At 42.2% G+C, this 24,170-nt stretch overlaps 1 protein-coding gene across 1 annotated transcript in view; it reads left to right on the forward strand.

The window, feature by feature from the left end:
- Positions 1–23,340, forward strand: part of CDC73 (cell division cycle 73) — a 77,855-nt gene extending 54,515 nt beyond the window's left edge. Inside the window, exons 11-17 of the mRNA XM_075616932.1 lie at positions 6,048–6,105; positions 11,663–11,698; positions 11,786–11,873; positions 12,605–12,766; positions 19,369–19,469; positions 19,839–19,980; positions 21,708–23,340. Of these exons, the coding sequence (XP_075473047.1) occupies positions 6,048–6,105; positions 11,663–11,698; positions 11,786–11,873; positions 12,605–12,766; positions 19,369–19,469; positions 19,839–19,980; positions 21,708–21,744 (624 nt within the window). The 3' untranslated portion in view covers positions 21,745–23,340. The remainder of the gene's footprint in view (positions 1–6,047; positions 6,106–11,662; positions 11,699–11,785; positions 11,874–12,604; positions 12,767–19,368; positions 19,470–19,838; positions 19,981–21,707) is intronic.
- The last annotated feature ends 830 nt before the right edge of the window (positions 23,341–24,170 follow it).

The raw sequence follows: 24,170 nt of genomic DNA on the forward strand, positions 1-24,170 counted from the left end.
TTCAACATAGCAATAGAACCAATGGCTATGTACCTTGGGGACATGGCAGACTATAAAGGCATTTAAATAAGGAAGTGAAGTTGGCCCTTTTTTCGAATGGCCTTCTGATGTTTGTCTCTTATCCGGAAACAGTGGTTAAAAAAAAAATGACACTTAAAGAATATGGAAAATGTATGGGGTTTATAGTTGTTGCCGCCAAAACTGAGATTCTAGTGCTGTCTCGCAACAATGTTAGGTGGGAGGAAGAGCCCCCCCCGCCCTTTAAAAAGACAAGATGGCCAATTAAATGGGGGTTAATATAGACCCTCGACCTAGAAAAATTGTACGCAAGCAATTTCAAATCTTAACCAAAGTGATTAAAGAGCTGGAAAGCTGGCAAGGCCTCCCATTGAACTTAGTGGGTAGATGACAACTCGTTAAGATCAGCTTCGCTAGGATTATATACCCATTGCAGATGCTGCCTATCCTGGTTCGCCATGGAGACATAAAATTCTTTAATAGGGCAATAAATAAGTTTATATGGAACGAAGGCAGAAATAGAATTGCGATGTCAAAACTATTTCTCCCAAAGGAACTTGGTGGAGTGAGTTTACCCGACATTAGAAAGTACAATTTGGTATGCATAGCTAGGCATATGGGAGACTGGCTGATGGACAAAGATATTTTCCTGTACGAAACTTGAGGAACAAATGGTGCTCCAAATGACGCTGAAAAATATCCTACACATGACTTGGGGGAAATATACCTTTAGTAATTAGAGGGAATCCACTGATAAAAGATACATGGGCCAAGTGGAAGACACTGAGTGTGGGATGTCCTACAAAATATTCAAATATCTGCCTATACAAGGTAACATGAAATTTGAACCAGGTCGATGTCAATATGTTTAATACGTGGGAAACCAAGGGAATAAAAAATATAGGGCAGCTGGTAGATACAGAACGGAAACGCTTTGTCATTTGAAGAGCTCAGAGTTAAGAAGTGATTTCCACAATTTCGCTACTTCCTCTACATGCAGATCATACATTACTGTAAGAGCTTAGAGAACGACAAGAAAGATCTTAGAAAACATGTTTGATGGCTACTTTAGGACTGCAAATAATATTACATATTCGATCTCTGAACTATATGATTGGATCCGAGATAAAGACCATGGCAAGCAATTGTTGCAAAAAGTGTCAGCCAAGTGGAACAAGGACTTCCCAGAAATAACTGAGATTGACTCTGCTGGTAGGATTGGGTAGAACCAGGAAAATTATATTGGAGACATGGATGGAATTACAATTTAAATTACTACATAGAGCATATTATGCGTTTGATATCCAATATAAACAGAAACAAAGGTAAATACCCAAATGCTTATTAAAGTGGATCTAATACATTGCCTATGGGCATGCCCATGTATATCTGATTTTTGGGACCAGGTTCTAATATATACACCTGACATGACAGAGGTTCCTTTGCAGTTACCAATTTTATCGGTTTTATTTGGGAACATGTAGGGCTGGAAAGAAGTTAATGGGGACTCGGGAATCACAAGGATTGCTGAAATTGTACTCCTGGCAGCTAGAAAATCTATAATGGTGCAGTAGGTGATGTATGACCCTCCAAACTTGGAAACAATGGAAACATATCTCTCAGCTAATGACCTTAGGTGAATTGGAAACGGAGACCAATAAGGAACAAAAAATATTTTTTGTTTTACAAAATGGGAACCCTATATTGACACCCTACCACAGAGTGAAAAAGACCAAATAATATATCAGGCTTTCACACATACATTACTGGGGTTTCTTGCTGCAAATTACACAAGGTCATAGATGAGGTAAAGGGAGGTGAAAAGAAACAGGTTAAAGGGGTATCAAGACAGAACAGTATATCCGAACCTAACGTCTGTAATGTGTCTGAGTAAAGTTATTTTTTGTACATTCTGTAAGTTAATTATTTAATTTCAAAATTTAGTATTTTGGTATTTTGCGTTAAGCTTGAGCATCTGATTTATACCCTTTTTTAAAATGTTTTTTTTTTTTAAGTATAATTTAAACATGGAAAATTGTAAAGATGTATTAATCTATCATGTTTACCAGCAATGTTGGAAAACCAATAAAAAGAACAATGAAAAAGTGTTAGCAATCCTTTAAAGTACATTTTTCACATTCTGTTTGTATTATTTTCTTATCTGACATGCATACACACCCCACATTAATGTACACAATGGGTCCACAGCATGTATGTTATGCGAAAATGTACTTCAAGTGAAGCACTGCCTTTTTTCCCCTTATCGATGCTTCAGTACAGGTAGGGAGCCGATATTGCTGTTCAGGACGTGCTGACAGGCGCATGTGCGAGCTGCCGTTTGCCTATTGGGCGAGGGGAATAAGGGTGTCACTACTACGGCGGTCTATAGGGCAGAATGTGTCCGTACTCGTGAAGCGAATGTATGGACACGGGTATAAGTGTACTTAAAGTGAGTGTCTTTAAACCAGGGTAAGCCTTTATGCTGTTCTTCCCCAGTATCTTTTTAAACTAATTATGCTCCCTTTTTATAGCCAAGCCAAACATTAAAAGGGAAGCGCTCTGAATGCAAAGATTACCCTGCACATATATAACAGGTTCTTGTCACAAGATTGGTTTAAGATCATAAAAACTTTCAAAGCATTTGGCCATCAGTCATTCAAAGTCTGAAAAGAAATGATTTAGACATAATTGTATGACAAATGGTGAACCAAGACATACACACCTGATCTCACCCATTCCTCCCTGCCATCTCTTCTAACCTTCTGATTTAATACTGACTAACCTAAAAACTCACCCAACAAGTTGAGCATCCCAACAGCCTGCACTCATGGTTACTGTCCCACACTCGGTCACACCTACCACCCATTGTGGCCGAGCATTGCCATCTACAGCACTTATTCCCTCACCTGCTGCCTCTGTAACTCTCCCATCATACCACTTAGATTGTAAGCTCTCTGGGACAGGGATTTACTTTCCTAGTGTCTGATTTTGCTGCGCTTAATGTATTTTAATCCCCTGTACTGTATTCTTTGTGAAGCGCTGAGTACACTTTTGGCGCTTTATAAATAGACATACAATACAATTTACCTACTTTCCACACATTTTAAACATCCCAGAGCCCTTGGATCACCGTTTGGTCCTTTTGAGGGACGAAGCGTTAACCAGCTAGTGACGTTCTGTAAGAATAAAATCAGTGCCGGACCCGTCGTTAGAAGTTAAAAATGGACATGAAAACAAACGTCACATTTCCATGGTGTATAATCTCCGCCCATGGCGTTTATCCAAGTGCTGCAAGGCGGCAGCGCTATTCCGTGACGCCGAACAGCATCTTGGTTATACCGGGGAGGGGGAGGGGGAGCAGGCGAGGCGTGGCCGTGAGTGGTTCACCCTCATTGGCTGACCCGCTCATGTGACGCGGCCGTCGTGTCAAGAAAACAATTGTGCAAGTCTCTTCAGGAGACTGCAGCTGCAGGCGGCGCGCGGTTATGGAAAGCAGCAGTGGATTTCAGCAGTTTGTTTTCCAGCCGCGCGGCGTCGTGCTTTATGGGGTTTGTACAGTCTTTATCTTATCTCTTCTGGTGAGGCGGTCATTGTTGTTTTGCAAAGTAATTGAGGCCTTTATTGGTAGTTCATGTACTTGAATTCAGTAGACAAAAATGGAAACTACTGTATTTATTAAAAATAAGTTACTTTTAGGAGGAATGTTCACTGTTGCAGGAAGCTGCTGCCTCTGGGACGGCACCCTTTAATAAAGATCTCGTGCTTTTATTTATGCCTTTTTCATCAATAATTGTACTCGCCTCTTGAATGCAGCAATGTACTCTGTTATAGTTTACATATTTGGGGGGGTGGGGGGCGGGGGAGGGGACCGGTATTGCTTACTGTTTTTTTTTAAGGAGGGTTAAATGGGCATCCGGTAGGAAGTTGCAGCTTCCTATTGGCCTGAGATTTGACTGCCATTTTGTTTCCCCCTATAGCAAGATTTAAACCTAGTAACCAACCATCTTGGGAGCGGTGGGTCCCACGAGCTGACGATAGCGTGGTTGCGCTGTGGGCAGGCCCCCCCCCCCCCCAATCCCCTGGTTAATAATATGAAGTGGGTAAAGAGTAGGGTGGGGTTGTGGCTTGTAAATGTTTTATGAAAGGTTCTCTATAATATCCGGTTCATTGATTAAGCTTAATCAAGGGCAGGTTATACACATGTTATTGATGTAATTGCCAATATATTTTTAATTTGTTTTATTTGTTTTTCAATAAATGTCAGTTTATATGCATATACAAGTATCATGCTTTGTCCTCGGATCTCGGTGACCTATTTTGCTCAATCCCCACTGATGATTTAAGTTTCTACGCCAAGATATTTGTTTTCACTGTATCTTAGCCTCGGGAGCTAGAGATCCCCTCCCCTCGGCTGCAGAACAGCACTAATATTTGTTCACACACAAGGTTGATTAATCATACACATTAATATAAATTGTAGATATTTCACATTAGCGCCTTCATTTCTTCTTTTTTATTATGTGACAAAGGTGGGCCAATTTTTCCACATTTACCTTAGTTTCTGCCATTAGTCTGAGGGTTCTCAACTCCAGTCCTCAATGTCCCCTTCCCCCCTCCCTCCTCCACCCCCCCTCTCCCCCCCCCCTCCAAATAAGGGCAGGTTTTCAGGATATCCCTGCTTTTGCACAGGAGTTGCATTCAAAGACTGAGCCACTGATTGAGCCGCCTGTGCTGAAGCAGGGATATCTTGAAAACCTGACCTGTTGAAGGGGCTTGAGGCCTGGAGTTGAGAACCCCTGCATTAGTCCATTTAGGCCTATAAGGGACTAGCCATTTTTAAAGTCTGCTAGATACCCTCCTACCCGTAGGTTTTTCCAGTCACGTGAAAGCAGAGGATGGCATGTTATCAGCAGGGTGATGTGAGGCCTGTTCACACGTACGATTGCTCCTAGGGGTCTGACCTTCACACACTCCTCTAGAGCTCACTTAACTATTAGTGTACGATCGCCGAATAACAAACACGTGGAAATCTGGGAGACTGTTTCATACGGCTGCATTATGTAACGAACGTCGCATATCCCGGGGTTTGGTGGAGACCCACTTCTGGCAGCATGTATGGTAAATAAAAGCACTCTTCCATGTCATGGGTGTGCTATAACTTTTACAGGTTAAGAGACGTTTAATAGCTTTGTGAATTTAGGCTGGAAACATGGAACTGCAGAAAATGAGCAAAGGACGCCACATTTTTTAAGATAATCACAGTTGTGGTTGTCTTAAAGTGCAAAGCCATGGAACCAGCCAGATAAGAGCCATTAATTTGTCTTGTATGCTTTCCTGAAAAAATCTATCCATGCTAATAGCAAAGATGTCAGCTTTCATTGTTTTGGAAATTATAGTTTATACGTTGAATTTCTCAGGGGCCTTTGATTGGGGGAAGTGTTTGTCAATGAATTGTTTTCTTTACCATTACCGCCCCTCCACTCACAGGGTTAAAACAGCAGCCCTCTCCACCCCCAGAAGCCTATAGGAGTTACACTCCTATAATATCAGTATCTCGCCCCTCACCATCTCCTGCTTTATTAAATGTATTTTTTATATAAAATGTTTTAATCCGAATTATGATTTTCTTTCAATCTCTAGTTTATTATAAACCATGGTAACATTCAGACTGCACTGCCCTCTGGGGAGAGCTCCATTTTGAACCTCCTGGACACTAAATATTTCAAGCGGTTTTTTTTTTCTGATCGAAGCATCAGACAAAGTAAAAACCGCGCTGGAAAGGGCACAAAATCTCACGTGTACGGTAACGGAAGAAAAAATGGTGAGCAGGAAGTGCTTTAATTAAGAGCACTGACGGGAACCTGTGTGCGCTGGGGGTGTGGTTGTTCATGGGTAAGGCCTCCAGGTTGGATTGGAATGAAAAGGGGGTTTCAGGGACTTGTGAGTATTTTGGCCGTTGTGTGAGCTTAACTCCACAGGAGAGCAGGTGGTTTCACAATGAGTAATGTTTTTTTTCCATTTCTTTATAGGAAGGCGCATCTGCTAGGAAGACGCAGACTCCAGCGGCACAGCCAGTGCCAAGACCAGGTAAATCTGTCCCAACACAATGGGAAGCTCTCTAACCATGTAGCACCCAGGGGTGCCTTGGATTGAGGGGGCCCTGTGGGGAAACTAATTACAATGTTGGTGTATGAAGCAGCCATGTTTTGCAGGGAATGTATTGCTGGGGAACCCATTAGTAGGAAACCAGTATCTTACCATTTAAAATTAAATTACATTTACAAATGGTAATTATATTGTAATTAAATATTTATTTTCCAGTTTTCATGTAAATTAAATATAACGATTGGTAAAATGATGGGGTGCGGGTCATCGCAATACCGGGGGTCCTTTTAATTTAAATTAAAACTAAGCAGCCAATGTGGACCTGATTCACTACAATCTAGGTTCCTAAGACTTGGTGCCCCAGCAATTGCCAAACCAATTGCTGACATAGTCAACTCAATCCTGTCTGCAGGCCATATCCCTAAGACCTGGAAAGCTGCCAGAGTTGTCCCAATCTTCAAAAGTGGGGACAAAAACACTGTCTCAAACTACAGGCCAATCTCCCTTCTCCCAATCCTATCCAAAGTCATGGAAAAATGTGTCCACTCCCAATTAAGCGATAACTACTGTATAACAAGACAAATTTCCCTAGCCAATTCCAATCTGGCTTTCGCCCCAAACACACTACCGTAACTACCCTGCTAAAAGTTTGCAATGAAATCCAGTGTGGAATGGAACGGGGTCAACTCACTGTTGCAGTATTACTAGATTTTGCAAAGGCTTTTGATACTGTTGATCATGCTATCCTGCTTAACAAACTCCAGAGCTCTGGAATAGGGAAGCATGCTTTAAACTGGTTTCAGTCCTACCTATCAGGTAGATCTCAACATGTATCCATCTCAGGCTCTAACTCCAACCCCCTGGATATCACCTGCGGCGTCCCGCAAGGCTCTGTTCTGGGGCCCCATCTCTTCTCAGTGTTCATTAATAATCTTCCCACAGCTTGTAAGGAAGCCTCAATAAACTTGTATGTAGATGACACAATCCTATATGCACACAGCCATAGCCTCTCTGACCTTCAACACATACTTCAGTCTGACTTTTTGAGGCTCGAAAACTGGATTTCCCAAAACTGTTTTTAAACACTGACAAGACTGTAACAATGGTATTTGGGACCAAGACTAAATTTTTAAAGCTTCCAGCGACAGCTCCAGATTAGAACCAACACTAACACCACCCTAACTCCTGTTACTCGTTTTAAATACCTGGGCATATGGTTTGACTCCCACTTAACATTCGGGATGCACATTGATACCCTGACAACCAAGACCTATGCCAAACTAGGGGTACTTTATAGGAACAAATCCTCACTAAGTCTCCTGGTCAGAAAGCGTATTGCACAGCAGATGCTAATGCCAATTATTGACTATGGAGACATAGTATATGGCTCTGCACCTCAAACCCACCGTAGCAAACTTGACACCCTCTACAATTCAATTTTGACGTTTTGTTCTCCAATGCAACTATAACACACATCACTGCGAAATGCTCAAATAACTAGATTGGTCATCACTCGAGTCTAGGCACAAAGTTCACCTTTCCTGTCTTGCCTTCAAATACTTTCTGGGCAAGCTACCCAGCTACCTCAACAAGCTTCTCACCCCTATCACATGCAGCACCTATCATCTGAGATCTGACTCCAAAAGACTGTTCATGGTCGCAAGGCTCAACAAAGTATCCGGACGTTCCTCCTTCTCTTACATTGCACCCCAAAACTGGAACAACCTACCAGAGACTCTCACATCCACCACCAGTTTAAGTTCTTTCAAATCTAAGGCTGTCTCACATTTTAACCTGGTCTGTAACTGTTACATACGCCCATAACATATATTTTCTCTAACTGTGCATGCAATGTCTTGTATATAATGTATACCCTGTTTATTTATGTAACTATTTGTAACCATGTATTATTTGTCTTAACTCTATGCCCAGGACATACTTGAAAACGAGAGGTAACTCTCAATGTATTACTTCCTGGTAAAATATTTTATAAATAAATAAATGAGATATACAAAATTGTAATGGTCCTAGCAAACCTCCCACGCGTTTCGTACCCAAGTGGCGCTTTCTCAGTGACTGCTAGGGCCCCTAAGGGGGCCGTTAAACATTTGAGCATATTCAGCACCTCTGCAAACAGCTAGCAAATCTTTGGGGTGTCTATTTATTTCATGCTGGTTCATACATATGGCTTGAACATACTGTGTTTCACAGGTGTAGGTTGATCCCCTTTTAAAGGTGCAATCCTTGTTGGTTTCCAAAAAACTGTTGGAAACTACATAAAGTGACCTGACTGGAAGGCAATATTTGGATGTTAAGGTTTATTTGGAAATCAAGACAGGTATTCTTTTTTCCTGGCCTGTGAGTGGGGGAGGTTGCTTTTCAATTGTTTATTTGCACTCCAGCTCACCCTGTCCCTATTAAGGGGCCAATAAAGATAAGGAGATGGGGGGGCTTTGTCTGTGCAGCACACAGCAGGGAGCAGCCAGAGGTAATCCAGCTCTGTCTCCCCTTTCTGTTTGTAAACTAACTTACAAAAAATATTTTGATTAAATTCAGGGATGGACAAAAATTGTGATCATGGGACCTTCCCTTCTGTCATCAGTGACAGAGCAGGGTCCTCTTCCACTCCTCTTACTGATGGGTCATGTTCAGAACATATCTCCCCCCATAAACGAGCAATAGGATTGTAATGTAGCTACATGGGTTCCGTGGTGTGTCATACCCCATGACTTGGCTACGTCCATGGGCACCCCAAGGGCTGATGTAAATATGCTAGATTAAGCATCTCACCCAGTTGCATTTAGTGAAAGGTTGAACTTCCTTGACTATACTTGTGTTTTAGTTTCTATGTTATTACCATGTACTGTAATTATATGGTAGAATAAGACAAGTCCCATCAAGTACGAAACGTTTAGGCCTGTTTACAGGATGAAGTTCCGGGTATTATTATGGCCCATAATATAAAGGGAGTACCCAGAGAAAGAAGTGAAGTAGTATTGGAGCAAAGTACATGATCAAGAATAATGAAGCTTAAGACTGGAAGTGGTTATTTTGAAAGGATTTTAGGTCCAAATATATACTTTCCCAGAAGAAAGTTGACTCCTGTAGCAAAGACGACTGTTATAACATACCGATTGTGTCCTGGGATGTTACCTAGTTCTGTTTTGTCATCTAGAAAAGGGAGCATGTGTTGAAAACAGAGCACTGCAATCTCTTTAAAAGCGTAGTCCCCAGTAGCTGTCAAAGAAAAACATTTGTAAACAATTAGTCTAATGTGCTTCTCAAATCTAACCATGCTAATAGCAGAGATATTCCTTGGGGGCCTCAATGTTTGTCGAGCAAGTGTTTTCTTGAGCCGTTTACAGTATTTTTCTTTAACAAGGACGGGGAGAGAGGGGGCTTTTGCCCGTGCAAACTCATGTTGAAAACACTATCAGAGGAAAGGAGCAACCATAGAAAATCAAACCCACCCCAAGTCTCCGATCCCCGAGATCGCTTAAAGGATTTAAAAATACTTACAGGTGTCAGATTTGGGTAAAGCACCAATCACTCAGATTTGACCCCTTAAAAACTTCTCGTGCTGAGTGTCTGATGGCACCACAGTGACAGTGCCAGGTAATTGCACCAGGAGCAATGCCATGATGCGAGCCTGTGCTGGAAATGGGGGTAGATGGAATTCCTTTTTCATACTGTCTCCCCATCGGGGAGGTCATCGTGATCATCCCCTAAAATCCGAGCTGGTGTACCAGGCACGTCATTGGGGTATCGTAACTGTGCACTGTGGTCCTAATGGCATGGCCACTTGAAATGTAAATGTACTTGTTATAGACCTAATGTGTGCGTGCATAGATCAGGGGTGGCCAGCTCCAGTCAAGTGACTGCGAAACGAAGACCGGTCACGCACGATGTTATGTGCGTGCTGGGTAAACGGTGCGCCACCCCCACCCTCCTGCTGATATCTGACTGCGAGCACACACTGCACTTTCAGCTTTTCACATCTCGTGCGTTGAGCCCTATCCTGAAATGTTTGCCTGCGTTTGAAAGGGAAGAGGAGTAGGGAAGGAATATGGGTGTAGGCGTGCCGTGAGCAATGTGATAACACGTCTCCTAATGCTTCAAGCCTGAAAACAACTCCTTTCTGGTGCAAATTGATGCGAGGTCTCTGTATGTCAGGCAGAAATTCTAGCAGCAATCCAGGCCCATGTAATCTGAATACTTCATTTTAATGAAACAGCCCAGTTCTATGTTGACATAAATATAAGCTTGGGTTCCAGTGCTTCCATTACGCTCTCGTACACGTCCCTCCCAAAGCCTGACTGAAGAGACGGCAGGGACCGACTGGGTTTGAAGAGTTAAATCTAGGCGATCAGACTTCAAAAAAGTAATTTTTAATGTTTTTTAGGTGTTTGTAAATGTGATGAATATAGATGGGCTACTCCTGTGTGTGCTATCACTTTGCTGAACTGGAGTTTGCGCAAGCGCACACCCCCCCCCCCCCTCTTTCCTTCCTTATTGGACCTCAAATAGGGTCACGGTGGGCTAAAGATTGACTAAGCACCAGCTGGAAATTTTTTATTTTTAACCTAATTTCCCAACAAATGTAGTTGTATATGAAGCAAACAATTGGCTAAGCCTGATAATCCTTTGCAGGAGAGGCAACGCTTTGAAAACTAACAGGGATTGCATTTTTAACAGAATAGTTCCTTAAGGCCAGTGTGACTTCTGGCCACGATGCAACCGCTGGGATATTCACAACGAGAGACATTAAAGGATTGTGAACGATGTAGATCTTAGCACTCAGAGTATACACTATCTCCATACAGCATCCTATTAGCATTGAGACACGGGAACCGTCACTTTCCATGCACAAGATTCATATTCTGCACTGCTACGGTGACACAAAGGTGGAGTCTTATTAATTGCAGTTGGATTTGATCTTTTATGCACCGGGCTTTGGAAATGCAGGGAGGAGGAATATGAAGTAGACCTTTGTAGGCGTTCTGCCAGATGTTTGGTGCTATGCCCAGGGCGATGATATTTTGAAACAGGCGGTGTACGCAATGTTGATCAGTGCTACAAAGGTCACAGAGCCTGTCTGGGCTGTCTGTGCTGCTGCAGAGCAAAGGGAATAGATTTCAAATTGACAGGCCAAAATAGAAGGTGCTGTAGCAACAATTTGCCGCCATTGCCAATAAACAGTGATGCTGCCATAACGGGGGCCTCTGGCACGGGTAACTCTCACACCGTGTACCTAGTGGGGGAGGCGGGGGAAGAAATGGGGGATTTGTATAAAACCAAAAATCTTGAGTCAGTGGTGTTTTTTTAGGGTGAGCGGTAAATATATTGCCAGATAGTTACATTTGTGATGCTCTGTACTCTGCTGTATGTATTATACCTTCCTAGCCCTGCTACCGTGTTCATACATTGAACCAAATTGTTTTAGGTCTATTAATTCAGGCTGGTTTCTATAAGCTTTGGTTGTTGTTGACGTAGGTTCAATGTGTTGCAAACTAAATGTGTCATTTTTCTTTTTGATTAGTTTCCCAAGCGAGACCTCCTCCAAACCAGAAGAAGGGTAAGTCATCTGCCTGGCTCCGTGTGTTTCATCTCTGCGATGGCTTTAGGGTGATATCCTCTGACATTTCCTTTCTGCTCCCCACAGGATCACGAACACCCATAATAATTATTCCTGCCGCGACCACCTCGCTAATTACCATGTTAAATTCTAAAGACCTTCTGCAAGATCTCAAGTAAGTAGCACGTACCGTGTAACTTCCAGCCTGAATCATCGGTACAAACGGTCCCTGAAGGAGCAGCTTCCTCCTAGTTTATTTGTTTTTTATGGCGTGGTAGCCAGGGGTCCCCCTGAATCAAATGTTGTTTGCAGCTCCGGGGATCCCCTGCTTCCCGAAATACTTACCAGTGCAGTAACCGTATTCAAATCTCCCTTAGGGGAAAGAAAATGGCAGGTAATCTGTAACATTGGCTGTGGCTTCCTATTGGTCGGCCATTAAGCATCCGGTCTGGATAGCTACCCCCTCCCTGCTACATTCACCCCTTCCCTGTTGCATTGCCACACGTGCATTGGGTTTTATATACTCCTTCACCACAGCATTGCCTTATACCATTATAGTTCTTTATTTATACACTAATTCATTTTTATTGTCTGATTATTCTTGTGCATCAGTTCTGGGGGTTATTCCCCATTTTTTCGTTGTACTATTTTGAGGAGTCAGTTTATCCTAGGACCAAAGTGTACAAATGGAAGGGACATGTTGCATCTAGTTGTTTTTTTTTTTTTTTTTTTCCCCCTCACATTTTTACCCAAATCTGACACGGTGGCTCACTTTTAAATCATTGTTTTTAAGTTCTTTGTAAACCTGTAGAACTGACACCTGAAAGGCGTTTTATTCCAAGAAAAGCTGGGATACAAACATGTTTTGCTCTTTCGTAAGTTAACTTATTCCTTTTTATTTTTAAGGTTTGTTTCATCAGAAGAAAAGAAGAAACAAGGCTGCCAGAGGGAAAACGAAACCTTAATCCAGCGACGAAAGGACCAAATGCAGCCCGGGGGCACAAGCATTAGTGTTACCGTACCCTACAGGGTTGTAGACCAGCCTTTGAAGCTGATGCCGCAGGACTGGTATGTTCTGATTGTTGCAGTAGGTAACACCGTGCCTAGTGCCGCCCAGCATGTACAGAAGCCCGTACTTGTATAATGCCCTGGTTGATGCACCAATGGAGCTCCATCTGTTACCATTTGGTGTACGTCCTTTTAGATTGGGAAGTTTAAAGCCACAAAATCGCCTTATCTTTTCTCTGGTGGGGAGATCGGGGTTGTTTAGGGAGCTTACGGTTCCACTGACACTTGTTGGTTTAGTTGCCGGAGTTTGTTCCTGGATTTTCAAAGCTGGCGCAGAGGTCATCCAGTAAGAAGCTGCAATGTCACCGCCTCCCCCTCCACTGCATGACATTGCGATTTTCTATGACCTGTTGCACCTGAGGGGTTGGGCTGCCAATTTGCTGTCCCTGGTTAAGAGTTGAAACGCTGACAACGAAACCAGTCAATGTCTTGGTAACTGGTGGGTCACCAGAGATATGAAATAGTGGTTCAGCTCCGTAGGATTCACCGGTTTCAAACTCGGTGTTAAAATAAATTCAAGTAAATACATTGTTTCATTTAAAACCAAAAGCTGGCAATTGGTTGTAAGTTTCACGATCTGGGTCATACAGTTCTCCTGCTGTGAAGTTCCGACAACGAAGGGGATAAAGGCTTTGACCTTCATTCAACCTGCTGTAAGACTGTCTTCCCCTTGCTAGGGAGGATTTCTGGTTCATCTGATAGAACGTAATGGTCAGAGCACATTTAAATGAGGCTCATTTCTTCCATCACCTGTAAGGCACGAGAACGTTGACCTAGGATCGTTCCGATACATAGAAATGGTGCACGTCTAAACTAACTGGCGCTGAGCGCGCCTGACGTGCAGTAAAAGTCTTGCCCATTGTGCTAGAGAGCGGGCTTACCATTCCTGAACGTAAGAGAAGGACCTTCTACATCTGTTTGCGTTACCCATTCTGTACCTCGGAGGCACTGAAAGGGCTAGTTTGTTGGGTTCAAATAGTCTAACAACTCTGCCTCTAATCTCAACTTTCCATTTCTTTCCCCCTTTTCTGATCCTTTTTCACCAGTATTCTTCCCGTCACCAGCTCAGGGAAACCCCGTGCCCGCGCCGGGATCATTCACTTCCATTTCCACATTTTTGTGATCACTTTTTCCTTTCTCTCCGAGGCGGTGTTTTGGAACCGGGAACACGGATAAGGGGAATTTTTAGTTGTTTTAGAGTTAACAAATGCACATTTTTATATTGAACAAATGTCTTTTTATAGTTGCAAGCAAATAACAAAATAAGTGTAAAATAGAGGTTGAAAAGGCATTTACAGTTCAGTATTATTAGATGTCTAGTTGTTCCTGCTATATCCGCAGCTGCAGGTGTAATATCAAAGTAATCCTTTATAAAGAAGAGATTTTGCCTGCCCCGTTTTGTTTTTACACACTGGGTGGCGCCCTGGTTCCGGAGATACTTACTGGAGAAGGAGCCTCCAGGGGAAACAAAATTGCTTGAAATCTCCCCCGTTACGCGGTATCCTTTCTATTCCCCTGCGTAACACGGGAGATTTAAATGCCAAGAAGTAACCGGCCCCTTCTCCTGAAGTATCGCTGGAACATGGGACCCTGCAGCTGCAATGAAGGCTGTTATCACACGACTCCGCCCCCTGGCTGACAGTCGGTGGCGATTCCTCTCCCGAACCCTCCATTGGAGTTGTCTGCCCTATCGGCTGCTAGAAATGAGCATGGACCTGCCTGGTACATCATTGGGGCGGTGTAAGGGTTAAGGAGAATGTTCTTTGCATATGAGCTTCTGAATGGGGAGGCGCTTGTCGGTGTTGACTCAATCTCTAGCCAACTCTGTTCTATTCAGAGCCAATAAAGCTTAGCAGGGCGGCGAGTCTCATCACTTTGAGCTGGAGTTTGCATAGGAAAATCCCCCTCTCCTCCCTTATCTTGGTGATGTCACACAAGGATGCAGCCAGAGAAAATCAAACTCCCATGTCTTGTGCTGGAGGGGTCGCAGTACTGTCATGTCATGGCCTCTTTGGCACATTGGGGTTACGTGGCCGTCGTGGCTGTTTTTTTCAGCAAGAGCTGCCCTCTTCCATTTCCTCGCAGGGCAGATCACATACTGCGCTTCATGGGAACACAGGGCGCGATCTAACCGGGAAAAACAACCCTCTGGATCTGGTGTAGTCACTATGTCTTAGGGCACTCAAAGGGTTAAATGTGAATGTGCTCATAAGTGTTCCATGTCATTATAAATAATAAACCAGTGTTTACAACAGAGTAGTGCAGTGTTAGAGCCCCAGCACCATCCCTACCCTGGTGTATCAATCAATGCTCATTGGATCTAGCTCCGAGAAGGAAAATATACATTATCCCCTGTTGTGTGACATTTCAAAGTGACCCTTCCCAGCATGCATCTGGTTGTCTGCTTCAGAAGAAAAAAAAGAATTTGTCTGAGTGCATCATTATTTTGTTAATGTAATTACAATAGCGGTATGTCAAAATCCGTCTAATGCTGCTTTGCGACCCACACCTTTCTGTCATGGAAAAACATGACAAAGATAACTTTCAATGCATTCCCTTTGTTTTATTAAAGTGTAACATGGCCCATTCAGAGACACTTGGGGTAGCCATGTTACGTAATGCTTTGCAAAGAAAATAAAACCCCTGCCGAATATTTTTTGCATGACATTACAGTAGTCACACGACCACTTATGCACTTTGGACCCAAATAGGTTTAATTTGTTCTGAAAAAGTGTACTAGTTACACACACGAATCCTTGCTCTGAGTTTTACAATAAAATGTGGCGATTTCCTTGGCCGCATATAGGCAAACTGCCTTGGTTGCAAAAATAATGCAACCTCAGTGTTTTGTGCGAGTCATTGGTGTCGCCCACAGGTGTGGTCGGGTCATAGGTCAGATATCTTCTGCCAATAACCTTCACTTTTCCTGTCCCGTGATTGTATCTGTTGAAAATAAGTTTTTGTTTGAGTATACATTTATTTTAGAAATAGATTATAAATTGCATGCTATGCGACGTAAAGGCAAAACTGCCCACGTGACCTGTGTACACGTACCATTCAAAAGGACACGGATTCATCTCTCCTCATACTCCTCTCCTCTTATTTATCCCTCGCTCCTTTCCTCCCTTTGCTTCCTACTTCCTGTCTTAACCCTTTGGGTGCTCTTTAGACTAAGTAGCTATCACGCCATAAGGTCTGGCACTCCAGACTCCCCATGATATAGTCGTTGCCATACGTTCTGTGCGACTCGCTTGTGTTCTTGGGGAGGTTGCGTATTGCGCTCATGTGGAGCGCTGAGCGAGATCTGCCACTGAGGAAAGGATGGTGGAGGTCTCTTCCGTTGAGTCACCCGTGACGCCGTGGTAATGCACTCTTGTGCCATGATCCCTCCGGCACACCCGGGGTTAAATATCATAAAATATAAACAAGTGAGCTATGTGATTTTTGTACATTCTTGCCTTGGCAATATTAACCCTTTACTAGAGTAACCACACAGTCCATATGGGCTCGGCTGAAAATAGCAACATTATAGTTGACTTAGAGATGTATTCCATCGCCCTTACGTGAAAATGATTACTTGGTTAAACATTTTGTTTTGCCGGACATCTTTAACCTGTGAACTATTTTACTAGCATTAAGTTCACTTCCCTCTTTAAGACACACTCCCCAGAAGTGTATATTAACCTGTGCCGAGCCAGAGGGCCGTTACAGACCTCTACACTGAAAGCAATCACTTGGATGCTTAAAATGTGAGCGGCTCAGTAATCTCGCGCTGGAACTTTGGGAGTGGAAGCTTAAGGAAAATAGTGTAATTGTGGCGACATTTCCCCATTCGTCTTAAAGGAGAGCAGTATAATGGCACTCTAGTGGGTTTATTATATAGTACTTTAATAGACATACATTTGAAGAGTTGTATCTTTTAGGGGGTTGCTTATTTTTTTGCTTAAGAAACCCTCCTCTTGGTAGTGTTGTGGGAAAAATGGTTTCAATTACGTATACAAACTTTTCTAAAGAAAAACGAATCTGTTATAAAGCACTTTCCTGTCATAGCTTAATTGGAACGTAAGTCACTAGAAATATAGGGATTAAAATGAATCAACCTTATTTAAATGTCTGTGGTTAAGCATACTACTACTACGGTTTGCCAGTGCTGGGGTCCAGCCATGATGTCCTTTATTTCCAATTCTCCTACATGTTTCGCAGTACGTGGGGTGTGTAAACAAATGGATCAGCATCACTTTAATCACCGTAACTGTTGTCCCTGTGCAGAGGGCTTACAATCGAAGAGGTGGAACACGAGAATCAGTGGGGAGAAAGAGCTTGTGTTCTGAGGGTGTGTGCGGTGTGCTAATCACACAGGAGATCAGCAAGGTGTTAAATGGCCCTGCTTGACGAAATTAGTTTTTAGGGAACGTGGGGGGGAAGAGTCTGACTGCAGGACGCAGTGAGTTCCAGAGGTGGCCTGGAACAAGTCTTGGAGGTGGGAGTGGGAGGAAGTTATAGGAGAGAAGTGGGCAATGGGTAGACCGGAGTTTTTCATCTGGCTTCGAATAGTAATGAGCCAGTGCTGGGGATTTTATAGTGAAGCAAGAATGGTGCATGTGAGTGATTTATAGTAGCTAAGATGGAAAGCTACAGTATAAGGCAACAACATATTATAATTTTTGGTTAATTCTGGATAGTCGGGTGCAATTTCTAGCAATATTGTGTTGATGGAATGATCCGGGCTTATTTATTTATTAAATATTTTACCAGGAAGTAATACATTGAGAGTTTCCTCTCGTTTTCAAGTATGTCCTGGGGACAGAGTTAAGACAAATAATACATGGTTACATAAATGAACAGGGTATACATTATATACAAGACATTGCATGCACAGTTAAAGAAAATATATATTATGTGTGTATGAAACGGTTACAGACCAGATTAAAATGTGTGATCGCCTTAGATTTGAAAGAACTTAAACTGGTGGTGGATGTAAGAGTCTCTGGTAGGTTGTTCCAGTTTTGGGGTGCACGGTAAGAGGAGGAGCGGCCGGATACTTTGTTGAGCCTTGGGACTATGAAAAGTCTTTTGGAGTCTGATCTCAGGTGATAGGTGCTGCATGTGGTAGGGGTGAGGAGCTTGTTCAGGTAGCTGGGTAGCTTGCCCATAAAGAATTTGAAGGCAAGACAGGAAAGGTGAACTTTGCGCCTAGACTCTAGTGATAACCAATCTAGTTCTTTGAGCATTTCGCAGTGATGTGTGTTATAGTTGCATTGGAGAACAAAACGACAAAATTGAATTGTAGAGGGTGTCAAGTTTGCTACGGTGGGTTTGAGGTGCCGAGCCATATACTATGTCTCCATAGTCAATAATTGGCATTAGCATCTGCTGTGCGATACGCTTTCTGACCAGGAAACTTAGGGAGGATTTGTTCCTATAAAGTACCCCTAGTTTGGCATAGGTCTTGGTTGTCAGGGTATCAATGTGCATCCCGAATGTTAAGTGGGTGTCGAACCATAAGCCCAGGTATTTAAAACGAGTAACAGGGGTTAGGATGGTGTTAGCGTTGGTTCTAATCTGGAGCTCAGTCGCTGGCAGCTTTTAAAATTTAGTCTTGGTCCCAAATACCATTGTTAGTCTTGTCAGTGTTTAAAAACAGTTTGTTTTGGGAAATCCAGTTTTCGAGTCTCAAAAAGTCAGACTGAAGTATGTGTTGAAGGTCAGAGAGGCTATGGCTGTGTGCATATAGGATTGTGTCATCTGCATACATGTGTATTGAGGCTTCCTGACAAGCTGTGGGAAGATCATTGATGAACACTGAGAAGAGTAGGAGCCCCAGAACAGAGCCTTGCGGGACGCCACTGGTGATATCCAGGGGGTTGGAGTTAGAGCCTGAGATGGACACATGTTGGGATATACCTGATAGGTAGGACTGAAACCAGTTTAAGCATGCTTCCCTATTCCAGAGCTCTGGAGTTTAAGCAGGATAGCATGATCAACAGTATCAAAAGCCTTTGCAAAATCTAGGAATACTGCACCAGTGAGTTGTCCCGTTCCATTCCACACTGGATTTCATTGCAAATTTTTAGCAGGGTAGTTACGGTGGAGTGTTTGGGGCGAAAGCCAGATTGGAATTGGCTAGGGAAATTTGTCTTGGTATAGCAATCGCTTAATTGGGAGTGGACACATTTTTCCATGACTTTGGATAGTATTGGGAGAAGAGAGATTGGCCTGTAGTTTGAGACAGTGTTTTTGTCCCCACTTTTGAAGATTGGGACAACTCTGGCAGTTTTCCAGGTCTTAGGGATATGGCCTGCAGACAGGATAGAATTGACTATGGAAGCAATTGGTTTGGCAATGGCTGGGGCACCAAGTTGTAGGAACCTAGATTGTAGTGAATCAAGTTCGCATTGGCTGCTTGGTTGTAATTTGAGGAGCGCTTGTGTAATCTCTTCAGATACTGGGCCAAATTGAAAATTGTGGGCAGTGTTGGGAGGGGGTGAGGCTATGTGGGTACTCCCAGGATGAGATTCAGGCTTGGTGGGGGGAGCAAAGAATGACTGACATGGCATACTGTAGAAAGCGAATACATGCCTAAAATGTTTTTCTTTCTCTAGGGATCGTGTGGTTGCCGTGTTCGTTCAAGGGCCGGCTTGGCAGTTCAAAGGCTGGCCGTGGTTATTGGCTGATGGGTCACCTGTAGATATATTTGCAAAAAGTAAGCCTGTATATAATGTAATTGTAGCAGCCATGAACGCGATAGTACTCTGTGCAAGTCTTCATCGTAGCGCTTTGAGACGCACTGGTGAAACGTCTCATTGTCAATCTAACATAGATAGATACAGATAAATGTGACCATCTCTTACTTTAGCAATAACTTACAATTTCCTTTGCTTTTTGTTTAAAAATATAACACCACGAATGCATCCAACGTTTATAGTAATAATAGTGTAACTTCAGTCATTGTTTAAGGTCCTTAAGCAAACCATATACGGTTTTTGCATAAAATAGCCTTTTTTTCTATAGCTGATTAAATAAGTGTTAACATTGAAAGTTACTCACAAACTCATCCCCTTTTGCTTTGTAGTTAAAGCCTTCCACCTAAAGTACGATGAAGTTCGACTGGATCCCAATGTACAGAAGTGGGACGTGACACTGTTGGAATTAAGTTACCATAAACGGCATTTGGACAGACCTGTTTTCTTGCGGTTCTGGGAGACTTTGGACAGGTAATGGCTTTTAAGAAGAATGGGCGTGTGGTATTTTAATTAAGACATCCTAGTACTAACAGGAAATTATGCAACAAATCTGTTCAAATGGGGCTCACTTGGTGGTAGCCATTGCCATCCTGTTTTAGCATTAAAGCCATTATTGCAGGCGCTATAGAAATCCTCTGAGTGTCTATTTTGTAAGTATTCGATTATTCAAAACACCACTGTTAAAGGATCACACAAGTGGAGCAGACTTATGGGGGAGGAACACGGCACACGGTTCGGATTTTTTTTTTCTTTTTTTCCTACACATTCCTTTTCTGCAGCTTTTCCCAACCTTTTATCTTTGGGAATCCTGCATCAAATTGTATAGCTTGCTTTGCAAAAACGCTAAATATTCACTCCATACCTAATATTAAAATGCCTACATAATACACATGCAGACTCGTATCTTGTTACACGTCTGTTTTTGACTGTGCAGTGTTGAGGTCTTCTATGTGTCTATTTGTGCATGAATGTTGGTGCGATTTTATTTGTATAAGAACCAAATTGCACATGAAATAACCAATCGCCAACCCGGGTACCAGACAACCCTCAGCCCAACCCACGGTTTGAGACCTATGCAGTTGAAATCTGGTTATATTCAACCAAGCAGATCTCGCGTCTGTACTTGTCTAATGTAAGCAAACTTGGAAGACTAGTTAGACTTCAGATAAATGGATTAATCGTGCATGCATGGCCATAATATACTGGAAATTAACATTTCAACAAGTGCAAACCTTTTTATTAATGTACCATGATGCTCGTATTTCAGCTGTATTTTGCTTGTAGAAGAATTAACTTTTGGTTCAAAATGTAATTTCTTCCCCCCCCCCACCCACCTCGAACCGCTTATAGCGACCGTAAAATGGAAATCCCCCCCCCCCCCCCCCCCCGGTTATATAGAGCTATACAAACGAAGCAGATGTTAACGCACCACGTGTAAGGCTGCACTTATACAGCCGGTGACGGCGACGCGACCGATGCCATCGCCATTGGGACGAGTTGTATTTGGAAGTTTAGGCGACGCTGCTGGATGACGTCATAAAAGGGGAGGGCAGAGGCACGGAGAAGCTCCCGATTGGCCGCAAGGGGAGACCGTCGGTGAAAAAAACCCAAATATCAGTGACTACCAGATTTCCGGTATCACTGTCGCTCCGTCGCTTTGTTGCCGTCGCTGGCACTATAAGCGCAGCCTTAAGAACACTTGCCCTCCTTAACCATTGCTTTGAATAGTTCTGCTGTTAATGTGCCACCGTTACCTTGGTGTGTTGTGTTAACGGTGCAATAACATCTGCTCTATCTGTACACATGGCTTTATTAAAACCGCGGCCCCCCCAATTGTGTGCGTATTTTTACATACTCCTTTATAACTGCTTTGATCCTTGGGGTCCTCCTGTTCAGCTCTGAGAGCCCCCTAATTAATGTAACAAGAAGTGGAACAAAGACTAGGATAGATTGCTGCTTTAATGATTCATCGATCATGTTACATTGTTGCTTCTTCAGTGTAGCAATTTCCTTTTTCACATAGCTGGAGGCAAATTGTTAATAATTAAAGATCCGTCTTATGAAACAAAAAATACAACCTAGTCCAAAGGCTCTGAAAGCTAAACACAGCGGTGGTGTATTTGCGATGACTGACTGCTTAGTGTGGCTATTTTGTTTTCCATCTAATATTTTTCTTTTTCTCTTTCTCATTAACCCAGGTATATGGTGAAGCACAAATCTCACTTAAGGTTCTGAAACGGCTGGATATTTTCATTGCTACTTGAGAAGAATTGACATAATCCCGCCTGGAGATTAGGGGAGACTATTCACATTTGTCAAATGAATCTGCCTGGAGGAAACCAATATCTCCAGACTCTTTGGTCTAAGGACAGATTGCTACAGGATCTGCCATCATTACAATCAAAAGGGGAATTGCGTACTATTTTTTAAATAATGTTTGCCTTGTCTGCAATTCAAATTGTATATTTTGATAGATGAGATCCTTTGTTTTAAAGAATGTTTTCTTTAGATTATTTTTTTTCTTCCCAAATACAGGATTTCGATGTATAGGTTAATGTTACATTCTCTCTAAAGTACTCTGCTTCAATATGTTGGTTTTCTCTATTGCAAAAGTTCATTTCCAGGAGCTTTTCATGGTTCAGTTTAGCATATAATTGCCAAACTGGTGTTTACGTATGGATTCAATCACAAGCGGTGTGTGCGTGAGAACTGTGCAGCGTCACGCAATGCCGGAGAAAAGGAATCGGTATCTTTTTTTTTTTTTTTGTTTTGTTTATCTAAAAAAAAAAATATATATATAATAAAAATGCTTAGATAAACTTTAATATTTTGGAAATCTAATTTTGATCTTTCTCCTCCCATAAACATCGTAAGGTTACAAAATATATAAATAAAAATAGATGGAGACTAGAATTTGTTGAATGGTCTTTAATACATTTACAGTAACACACTAGTCTAATGTTTTTTATTTGATTTAAAAGAGCAGTTCTTTAAAGATTCCTGTACAGTAACATTTCCTTTGAATCCCCACTTAAGAAATAAAAAAAATATTTTTTTTGGAGCCCTGAAACGTACATTAAAAGGGCTGCTAATCCATCTCCCTTTCAAAATCGGCCACAGGGGCAACTGCACTTTTTGTAGTAGACTAATAGATATTAATTGTCATGGTTGCATATATGATTAACTCTTCATATCAGTCAGGACACATTAACTCAGATTTTACAGTAAGAACTTAGTTGGACAGCTGAGTACCATAGAACAATGTCAGAACGTATGGTCATATAGCAATATGGGGACTAATGCGCAGAACGGAGTCTCTACGTCAGCAGTTTAGTAACACAGTGCAAGAGATGCTGGGAATTTAGCTAGGGAGTGAATCTCCTGTTGGAACCTTGTGTGCTAACAAAAGAAACAAGGTTGTTTTATAGAAACACACACAAACTTGTAGCAAAGAAATTGTCAAAAAGACAGTGCACTCATTAATTTTGGTTGGTTTCCTTTTCTCCCAGATAGTGTGTAGACCAGACACGAGTTCAAACCAGACATGGTCCTGTTAATCAGCAGACAAATTGAAATTTACTGAAAAAGAATCAATCCAATGGATTTTCTCTCAAAAGTGCTCGATCTACTGTTTGCCTTTTGGCATTTTTTTTACCCTTCTACCCAATTAGCACTACATATTTCTCTCGATTCGCTAGAGTGACTTGGTGTAGTAAACCGCTGATTTTAATTTTTGAATATTTGCGTGGGAATTTATGAGCTTCCAAAGTTTCCCTGATCTCATGTCTGCTACCAATAAACGTTTGGGTAAAACCTTTTCCCTCATGACCATAGAGATTCCCAGCACTATAACTTTGCGTACAGTCTGTGGCAGCCTTCATTAGAAAGCCATTGATTACACAATGGTATAACAGGGAGCTTGATATAGACAGTATGTGGCAGATAAAAGTACTTTGGTTACTTAATTCACTCTTCTGTGAGTGCCACATTGCTATGAAGATATCGGTCTAAAACACAGATTCGTGTCTGCTGCAGAAGTATGGCAATTGGTAATGGTCAACTGGTTTCTGTTTTGCATTGGTAAATGTTGCCCTGCTCCTGCTCAAAGATAACTTGAGTCCACTTTGGTCTCATTGATCCGAGACCGGTGTAAGCAATCATTTGGAACTGTACTTGTCAAACCAATGTATTGCTTGTTAAAGCAGCAGGGTGAATCTTTAGAACTTGCCTATAAACATTGTCCTTGATGAAATGAGGCAGAGATGTTACACTCAAATATATAGGGAATGTCTATGGAACACATTTTATTGTTCCAGTTATCCTCGCACTACAGTACTGGTGTGACAAATGGCGTGTCTGTCATGTTGTGTACTGCAGAATTAATGCAATCCTTATTTTTGTTGAAGGAAAGTGTTTACCCTACTCATCTCTAACGAGTTTATTGATATGCACCATTTGTACCATCATTCCATATTGCTTGTTAATGTATCTATACCAGAAGTTGCACATTTCATAATAGTACTGTGTGAATCCATTTTGTTATCTTGTGGTGGGTTTTCATAGATGTTCCCACCCCTTCAAAATTGTCAAATACATCATATTTGCTGAACTGGTTTTCATAGACCAGTTTTATTCCATGGTGTTTTCAATGTCTGCGAACT

Source organism: Ascaphus truei, chromosome 10, assembly GCF_040206685.1.
Source record: "Ascaphus truei isolate aAscTru1 chromosome 10, aAscTru1.hap1, whole genome shotgun sequence".
NCBI lineage: Eukaryota > Metazoa > Chordata > Amphibia > Anura > Ascaphidae > Ascaphus > Ascaphus truei.